This window comes from Ochotona princeps, chromosome 2, assembly GCF_030435755.1.
Source record: "Ochotona princeps isolate mOchPri1 chromosome 2, mOchPri1.hap1, whole genome shotgun sequence".
In the NCBI taxonomy this organism is placed as follows: domain Eukaryota; kingdom Metazoa; phylum Chordata; class Mammalia; order Lagomorpha; family Ochotonidae; genus Ochotona; species Ochotona princeps.
Genome location: NC_080833.1, coordinates 112,582,358 through 112,592,118, shown reverse-complemented (window position 1 = coordinate 112,592,118; position 9,761 = coordinate 112,582,358). Strand labels below are relative to the sequence as shown.

Genomic DNA, 9,761 nt, shown 5'->3' with positions numbered 1-9,761 from the left:
TGATCCTTGCACTTTCCTGGAATCACAAACAGTTTGACACTAGAGACTAGAAAAGCCAAACTTGCAATTTGTTACAGTGACATGATTAGAAGTCTCAGATATTTGTTTCATGCTCATGTGTCTTACATGTGATATAGTCCTGTAAAATTTACTGAGTTTAATATACATTAATTTAATAATGTCCCAAATATAAATTCAGCAAAATAAATGATTTCTTACACATTACTCACAATCACAATATGAAGACAGCATCTGTGAAATAAAGAATTTTAAAATCCTAGTTCATCCAGTCACTGATCAGTTGAATGATGTGTGGAGGTAACTCAATCTCCACAATAACATCATTTAAGAATATTTTCTAACAAGACTATGTTGAAAGCAAAAAGGTCCATAAGCCACATTACTCAATATCTGGTTTAGAACTTGTAATAAAATAAAAGTATATTTAATTTTATTTATGTTATTTTGCCCAGGATTCTCATTTACACCTTATGTTTCAGAAAAAAAAATCCAGAAAAATAAATGGAGGTAATATTCAGGTAATTTCATGTAAAGGAAAAAAGAAAAATGGACAGATTACTTGTGAAAAGGGAGAGCTTGTTGCATTTGTACTCCAGCCAATGATATATGTTAGTCTTAGTCCTGTTACCTATACGCCTCATACAAAGTATGAAAAATGCAGAACTGGGCAAGTATGATGACTCAGTTGGCTGATCCTCTGCTTGCATGTGCTGCTATCACCTATGGGCACCAGTTCCTGACCTGGCTGCTTCACTTCCCACCCACTTTCCTGCTTGTGCCCTCGGAAGGCACTGGAGGATGGCTTGAGACCTTGGGGGCCATGTGGGAGACTTGAACGATACTCCTTGCTTTGGATTGGCTCAGCTCTGGCCATTGTGGCCATTTGGGAAGTGAACCAGTAGATGGAAGATCTTTGTCTCTGGCTTTCAGTGTCTCTGTAAATATGCTTTTCCTGTGAAAATGAACAAATCTTACAAAAAGGAAAGAAAATGCAGGACTTGAGTCAATGAGTTGAGTTTACAGGCATTGAAATTATACTTACTTTATAATTAGTTATGCTTAAGTATAACTTAATGGGCATTGAAATTATACTGTATAATTTTTTATGCTTAAGTATAACTGGGACAATTTGTAATAAGAAAAATATACATTCTCTTCATTTAAGCTGAAAAGTGAAGTGAAATCAGTTATCTAGTCAAGAATGCATTAATAGCAATTATTTTTTGCTAAAACTGTAAATTTAGATCTAGATTGATAAAATGATTTCCGTAAGTATCAAGCAAGTGAGAGTCAGGACTCTGAAACAAAGAATGCAAAATTTGTTTTTATCTTCCCTTTCATGCCTTGTAGTCTTTAAAAGGTGTGGAAAAGAAAATGAAAAACAGAAGCAGTCAATATAACAAGTAAAATATGACAATTTGGATATGGGTCTGGAAAGAAATAGGCAATGGTAGCTAGGAGATTGACATTTTTTTAAAAAAAGATTTACTTATTTTTATTGGAAAATCAGATATACAGAGAGGAGAGACAAAGATTTTCCATCCACGGATTCACTTCCGTGGTGGCCCCAATAGCTGATCCAAAGCCAGGAGCCAAGAGTTTCTTCTGGGTCTCCCATGTTGAGTGCAGGGGCCCAAGTGTTTGGGAGGTCTTTGACTGCTTTCTCAGGTCACAGGCAGGGAGATGGATGGGAAACAGGCTGGCCGGAACACAATGCCCTTGTAGGATCCTGTTATGTGCAAGGCGAAGACTTTAGCCGCTAGGCTACTGTGTGGGGCCCAGGAGGTTGACTTCTAAGGAACTGCAAAAACAAAAGTGAAAAGTTAGCCTCTCTGTTTTGAAAGCAAAACGAAATGCACATAGTAGGAGAAAATATTTGTAATACATCTGATCTAACACACATAGTGTGTAATTTGGATTCAATAATAAAAAGTCAAATAATTCCATCAAATTGGCGAATAATCTGAATAGATGTTTCTTTACAGAAGGTACACCTGGAGGTAAGCTGACAATGTTTTCTCTGACACCTAGGACATGGCAAGGATGCCCACTGTAACCACTCTTACTTAATAACTGAAGTTCAAACACAGCTACCGGGTAGGGAATGAAAGTATTCCAAACTGGAAGGAAGCAAGGCAAATTGTTCCTAATTTCAAATGAAATAATCTTATAAACAGAAAATCTAAACAATGACAGAGCTAATAACTGAATTCAGTAAAGTTGACAGACCAAAATATAAACAAATAATAAATAAATAAAATTATAATTGTTGCAATATACAATAACGAATCTACTAATAAATAAATTAAAAACTTAATCGCATGTATAGTAGCTGTGAAAGATACCCGAGAATAAATTAAACTGGAAAGTATAAAACCAAGTGATGACTGGAATTGAAAGCAGCACAAATATGTTGGGTAGTATTTCATGTTCCCAAATTGATACAATTAAAGCTGTTGAAATGTCCATATGAACCAAAGCAATTTACAGAGCAATATAATTATTGGGGATACCTATAACATTCCTCAGAGAAACAGAAAATTTTTGAAAGTTTCTATGAATCCACAAAAGGTCCAGAATAGTTAAAGAGAACCGTGTGCTTATACGTAAAACACAAAACAAGAACCTCCCCCTTCCACTTTCCTCTCATGCTTGTGTTCCAGGCAACATCACCCGGTATTGATGGGCATGGCATTGAGCAGTGAGGCCACATCAGCAGCAGACAGATCAAAGCAAGGAGAGCTTTGATCCTACTCCCAAGCTGCACTGGTCTCGTTTGGTTGAGGACTCAGTGTTGATGACTGAGCATCATGACACCTGTGTGCAATGGACACATGGGACCATGTGGTACTTTTGTGTCACAGGCCCAAGAAGAGGCTTGTGGGACAGACTGACTCCTTATAGGCCTTTTCTAAAAGTTCATATGGAACAACTCATGAACAGAACATTTTGGAAGAATTCGAGTTCAGTGGAGTATTTTAAGACCAAATAAGTGAAGCATTTCAAAGCAGACTTGGAGCAAACCTTGACTTAGGGTTCTATCTAGTGCTGAAATAGCAGAAGTATTGATAGAATAAGAGAAAATCGGCACACAGATCAGGGGTTCTATAAGGAGAGTCACACATGGTGGCATAATATTACAATGAATCCTCCAATGTGTAGATGATGCTATATACCAAGCAGCATCAGGAATTTCCAGTGACCCATGATTTCATCTAAAGAGTAAAATAAGGTGCCAAAAGTCAACCTTCTAGGAATTCGGTTTTCCAAAATTTCATGCAAAGGCTTCCAAACAACTCTTTTTAGGAAGCTCAGCAAAATTTAAGAGGACACATAGAAAAGATTCAACATTATGACAGAAATATTTGAAAGAGAGATGGGAACAATCAAACAAAACGAATGCTAAGTAAAATGAAATGCAACAGAAGGCATTAGAAACAATAGATCAAGCATAAGAATCAGTGACCGCAAAAATCATTTGAAAATATACATTTGGAAAAGAAAAAAGGAAAAGATAGTGAAGGTAAATGAACAAAGCTTATAGAAAACATGGACCAGAATAAAAGAATAAATAGTTGAAGGATGGGGTTTCAAGAAGGACTTGAGGATGTAAAGGGGTGGAAGACATACTCAAAGAAATAAGGACAGAAAAGTTCCAAAACACAGAGAATGATCCAACTATCCAGGTACATGGTGACAGAAGATCATTAGTAAGATTCAGCCCAGGCAAGTGCACCCTACGATACATAGTCAGGAGTTCCAGGGTTAATGAAAGAAATAGTGATACTTCAAAGCAACAAGATTAAAGGAGCGAATAGCACATAAAGAGGTCCCCACTCATCTGACTGCGGACTTCTCTTTATAGGTCAAGAGGGCACTTGATGCTGCTTTTACAGGACTTGAAGGGGAAAAAATGCCAGCCATGAATACTGTGTCTAGCCAAACTGCCTACAGCTACGCAGGAGAGTCAAACACATTCCCAAACACTATCAGTTTATCACCACCAGACCTGTTACACGAAATGCCAAAGAACTTGAAGAACAAAGCATCAATAATTAAGAAGAAAATATAAGAAAGTAGAATATTCACCACTAAGAATAATCACAACAATAAATTCAGAATGTTTTAATACCACAAACGTGGTGTGTAAATCATTTATCCTTACTGTGAAGATGAAAAATTAGTTATAATCACTACATTAAATGTTAAGAGACAGGCAATGTTGAGGGAGATAAGATGTAGCATCAAAACTTCAAAATGTGGAGAAGAAATATCAATGGGTTAAATTTTTAAAATAAAAGATATAGAATGGATAGCTTGAGTAAATAGAGCTGAAATGTCTACTGCCTAAGAGAAACTCACTTCACCTCTGAGGAACAATGAAATTGAAACAACGGAGCCAAATGCGTTGTACAAGTGGAACCCAAGAGAAATTAGGAGCATCCATACTTCTATCAAATCAAACAAATATTAAATTGAAGGCAATAAGAAGACAACAGAAAACTTAGTGTATCATTATAAAGCTTTCAATCTAGGAAAAGGAAATAACAAATTACAAATGTAAAAATATATGCTCATCAAACATTACAAAACCCAAATGATCATGCTATTAACGTTCATTATGCTAATGATAATATTATTAGCCACATATTAATATACCTAAAGCAAGAGACAGACTCAAAAGCAATTATAGTAGGTTCCTTCACTTTCAGAAATAGATAATCTAGAAAGAAAATCAAAGAAACTGTAGAGTCATATGCACCCCAGGTCAATTGAACAGGATTTTTCACCTGGGATGAAGCTAATGTTACATACTCTTATTTGATCATTACTCATTGTTTTTCCTGTATTAAATTATCATAACATTACATGAATATATGTGATTGATATATACATTTAAAATAAAAATGCATGCAAATTTACAACAAAAACATGTTAAGATATAAGACATCACTACCTACCAGGGAATGCAAATCAAACTATGGTGACTTAACAATATGCTCCCCATGAATGACTGGAGTCAATAAATAATAGAAACATTTATTTTAAAGGAGGTCAGGAAATAAGAAGTCTCATACACTGCTAATAGGAATGCAAGATATTATGTCTACTTAGATAACTTGTTACAAAATGATCCAGAAATTCCACCCTTAAATTTACAACCAAATGACATGAAAATAAATATGTACAGAGAAACTTAAAAATGGTGAACAAGACAAAGATAAACTTCCATACAATATTTAAGTTAAAAGGACAGAAATAATAAAAAATATCCTATATTTGCATGTGTGAAGAATTAATGGTGCTAAAATGCCCATAATAACTCCATCAATCTGTAAATTCAATGTAATTCCTACCATAACTCCAATGGTATTTTTTTCACAGAAATTGTAAAGTAATCCTAAAATTTCTGTAGAACCACAAGTGACCCTAAATAACCAAAGCAATTTTGCTTGTTTATTTATTCATTTATTTTTATTAGAAAGGCATATCAAATTTACAGGGAAACGCTGAGAGAAAGATCTTCCATCCATTGGCTCATACAGCAAATGGCCACAACAGCTGAAGCTGAGTTAATCTGAAGCCACACCAGAAGCTTTGTCCAGGTGGAGGGTCCCAAGGCTTTGGGCCATCCTTGACTGTTTTCCCAGGCCACAAACAGGGAGCTGGATGGGAAGTGTAATTGCCGGGATTAGAATCAGAGCCCATGTATGGGATCCTGGCGCATGCAAGGCAAGGACCTTAGCTGCCAGGCTACCATGCTGGGCCCATAAGCAGATGAAATTTTGCCTGACTCCTGATTTCAGCTTGGTTCAGTTCTAGCTGGAGGCAGAGGTAGAAATAATTTAAGCAATTTGTATTTATTTGCAGCAACATTGAGCAGGGGAAAATAGTGTTAAAAATGATCATTTCTGAAATTCAACCCTAAGGATAAAGGATGTTCACCCCCTTTTTAAATTTAATTTGTTTCAAAGAATTACAGAGAGAAAGAAGGAAAGATAGCCAGAGATGAGGTCTTTCACCCGCTGTTTCATTCCCGCAAATGGCCATGATGACTAGTTCTGGGTCGAGCCAGGTCTCCAACAAGGGTTGCAGGGTCCTAAGCACTTGGACCACCTTCTACTGCTTTTCTTGGTGTGTTAACATGAGCTGGATCTGAATCGCAACAAATGGGATTTCAAATTGGCACTCAAATGGGATGCTGGTGTTGCAGACAGTGGCTTAATTTACTGTTCCACAATGCTGGCTGCCAAGGATATCTTTGTGAAATTAATCAATGTTTGAGGTTGAATTATGGGGAAAAAAGTAAAAGGTATACATTGAAAAATAGTTTGAAATGCGAAAACCTGATTCTAAAAGGTTTAGAGGAGATAAAATAAGTTCCAGTTCCTTAGGATGGGTAATAATGAGTATGTAGGAATTACCATATGATTAGAAAGACAATGAAACAAACAGACAATAGCATTTTATTAACAGTGGCAAGAATAACTTGCTGGGTTTTAAGGTGTCCTAAGACATGGAACATTTAGGTGACAGTCAAAATTTATGTGAAGTCTATGTACCTAACAGTACTCGAAGTTAAGATCCAACTCTGGCGTTATTTGCTCATGTGACCTTGGGAATTAAACTTTATTTAGCATTAATCTCAACATATAGCTAGTAGTGATATTTGATCTTTTTATTTCAGGATATTTTGAATTTCAAAAGAATTCATTTAAGTGAAAGTATGTTTAGTAGTAATAGGTTACAGAAATATAATGTTTTAGTATTTACATTTGTAGAACACCTTTGGGACTAAAATTCTATAACTAGTCATGTATATGATTGGCCAATGATTGCTGAACTGAGTATGTGAATTAAATAAGTGAAAAGCAGAGAATGTTTTTCTCCAATGTGAAGTAGTTTATTTTTATGGGAGGCTAAAATGGTGGAGGGTTTCGCCACAGAAAAGGAATTGGGGGCATGCCTATAGTAGCAATTATGTCTAATGATTCTTTTGACTTGCTTTCTGACCTCACCAGGATATGGACCCACAGAAGCGGAGGGTGGAAGTGCAGTTGGTGGAGGTTAAGGAGGAGGCTAACCTAAGCTGTAAAGCAGAATTGACACACATAGTTTCAGTTAACAGAGAGTTGAGCTACACAGGCTATACCCTGTTTCTAGCAAGGAACATGAACACATAATTGTATCATTCTTGTTAATTACTGCGGGGCCGTTTATGATAGTGGAAAAGCCTTGCAATGGCATCTTTCATGTCTTTATTTCTCAGGCTGTAAATGATGGGATTGAGGAAGGGAGCAAGGATAACAAAAGATACAGCAATTGCTGTGTCCCAGAACACTGAGTAGGTGACTGAGAATCGCAAATACATGAGAGCCACACTGCCAAAAAACAGTAGGAACACAGCAAGATGGGCAGCACAGGTGGAAAAGGCCTTGTGGCGGCCTTCAGCTGATGGCATCTTCAGGATCACCACAATGATCCGAATGTAGGACAAAGCAATGACCAGGAAGGAGGCCAGGATCTCCACTGCGTGGATGGCATCGACAATGACGACTAAGGATGTATCTGTGCAGGCCAAGCTCAGCACAGGTGTGAAGTCACAGAAGATCTGTTGGATCTGATTGGAGCCACAGAAAGGTAAGGTGGCGATCCATACAATTTCAGGGAGTACAAGAAGGAAGCCACAGAGACAGGATCCAGCTGTTAGCTGAATACAAAACTTGGGAATCATGATCGTTGGATAACGGAGGGGATTGCAAATAGCTATGTACCGATCAACAGCCATTGCTGTCAGGACACAGCCTTCTGAGATACCAAGGGAGTGGAAGAAGTACATCTGCAACAGGCAGCCCACAAGAGAGATGGTCTTCTGCTCACTGACTAGGAGGTGCAGCATCTTAGGGATGGTGGTTGTGGTGTACCAGATCTCCAGGAACGAAAGGACACTGATGAAGAAATACATGGGGGTCTTTAGGGCTGCATCCAGCTGGATGACAATGAATATCACAAGGTTGCCAGTTAGGATAAATCCATAGATGAGCAGCAAGGGGATGAAGAATAAGAGGCCACCTTCATGCAGACGTGGAAATAGAGAGAATAGGAACTCAGTCACCATTGTCTGATTCTCACTGATCATCAACAATGTCATCTGTGAGGTGAAGGAAGTAAATGAAGAAACCTGTAAAACTGGAAATTGATTATTCATTGAAAATCGTTTCGATTCTGTATGTAAAGAGCTACTCATTCAGAATCTTTCATTTAAAAAATCCAGCTAAAATACTTCTTAAGCTGTACCCCCATGCCAGCAACATTTGAGATACTTGGGTTTAGACTGCTGAATGATCATTTTGTATATATCTTCAACTGATGCAAGTAAAAAAGACAACTTGGAAATTTTATTATCTGGAAATACTTTTTACAAGTTCGATTTGTTTTGAACACCAATTTTGTAATGATTTTTTTTCCTTATCATATGAAGGGCTCTATACTTCACAATGGAAGACACTGTAAAAGAGGAATGTTTTCCACCACTATGCCATTTACTTTGGAGGAAATCTCTGAGTCCTTCCAACCTCTAGAACAGACTTACCCTTCGTTTTCATTGGCCTGATTTCTTCTTCAATCTCTGTTGTGCTCACTCCCAGCAGTTCGGAGAACAGCCTTAAAACTTGTACTTCTGTTTTCTTGCGTAAATGTTCTTCAGTCCTGTGCTTTAGAAGAATTGTTAATAATAATAATAATAAAACAGAGGGGTTGGCACAGCAAATTAAGCTGCCATCTACAACTTAGGCATCCCATATGATTCAAGACTCTGTTGTTTCACTTCAGTTTCAACTCCCTACTAATGCACCTGGAAAAGCAGCAAAAGACAGTCAAATGTCTGAACCCCTGATACCCGTGAGTTCTTGGCTTCTGGCATTGGCTTGGCTCAATCATGACCATTGTGGTCATTTGAAATATGAACTAATCCATAGAAGATCTCTTTTTGTAACTCTGCCTTTCAAATACATAGATTGTATTTTTAAATGGACATGAAAAGTCCTTCAAATAAAAACACAAAAAATATCTTCATGAGTCTCCCAATAATTATTTGTTACTTTTCTCATTTTCCCAGCCCTCATATCTAGCCTTAATCTAGATGAAATGATGATCTTTATTTCTCTGCCTTTCGTTGTGGATCTCATACTAGCATGTTTGTTTCTGCGAAGATGACAAGTACCCAAATACTGCAGACTTGCTTTTCTGTATGCCTCTGTTTTCTTCGTAAGCTTCTTTTTTGTTCCCCCCGTCTGTCAATGCTTGATATTGACAGTTCCCCAAACTAAGAATCCTTCCAGAATCATTGCGCCACTGGTGCCTAGACAAGCATATAACCCTTTCCATATACCCCCATTGGTCTGTGAAGGTCACACCTTATAGCCAAGATAAGAGAATTTTTGGAGTACAGAAAAAATAGTGTCTACCATAACTATGACTATCATGGGAAAGAAGTGTTACAAAAACCATATTCAATGGAAATCAAACCAGTATTGATTTATATAGAAGGGGAAATTAAAGTTTTACAAGGTTAATAAAGTTAGTGGCAACAATAAGCATTGCCTCTCACTTTGGCTACTACAACATCTATTTCAAAGGTCTCCTTAATGCTCACAAGTCATTCTATTACATACATATATATGTATGTATTAGAATGTATTATATATGTATTAGAATGTAACATATATATGTTGTATTAG

The 9,761-nt window shown here is 37.1% G+C and overlaps 1 protein-coding gene across 1 annotated transcript; it reads right to left on the bottom strand.

The window, feature by feature from the left end:
• Positions 1-7,219: 7,219 nt before the first annotated feature.
• LOC101535046 (olfactory receptor 6K6) lies at positions 7,220-8,173 on the bottom strand. Its single transcript, XM_004589259.2, has one exon. It carries the CDS (start codon positions 8,171-8,173, stop codon positions 7,220-7,222), a length of 954 nt encoding a protein of 317 aa, XP_004589316.2.
• Positions 8,174-9,761: the final 1,588 nt, after the last annotated feature.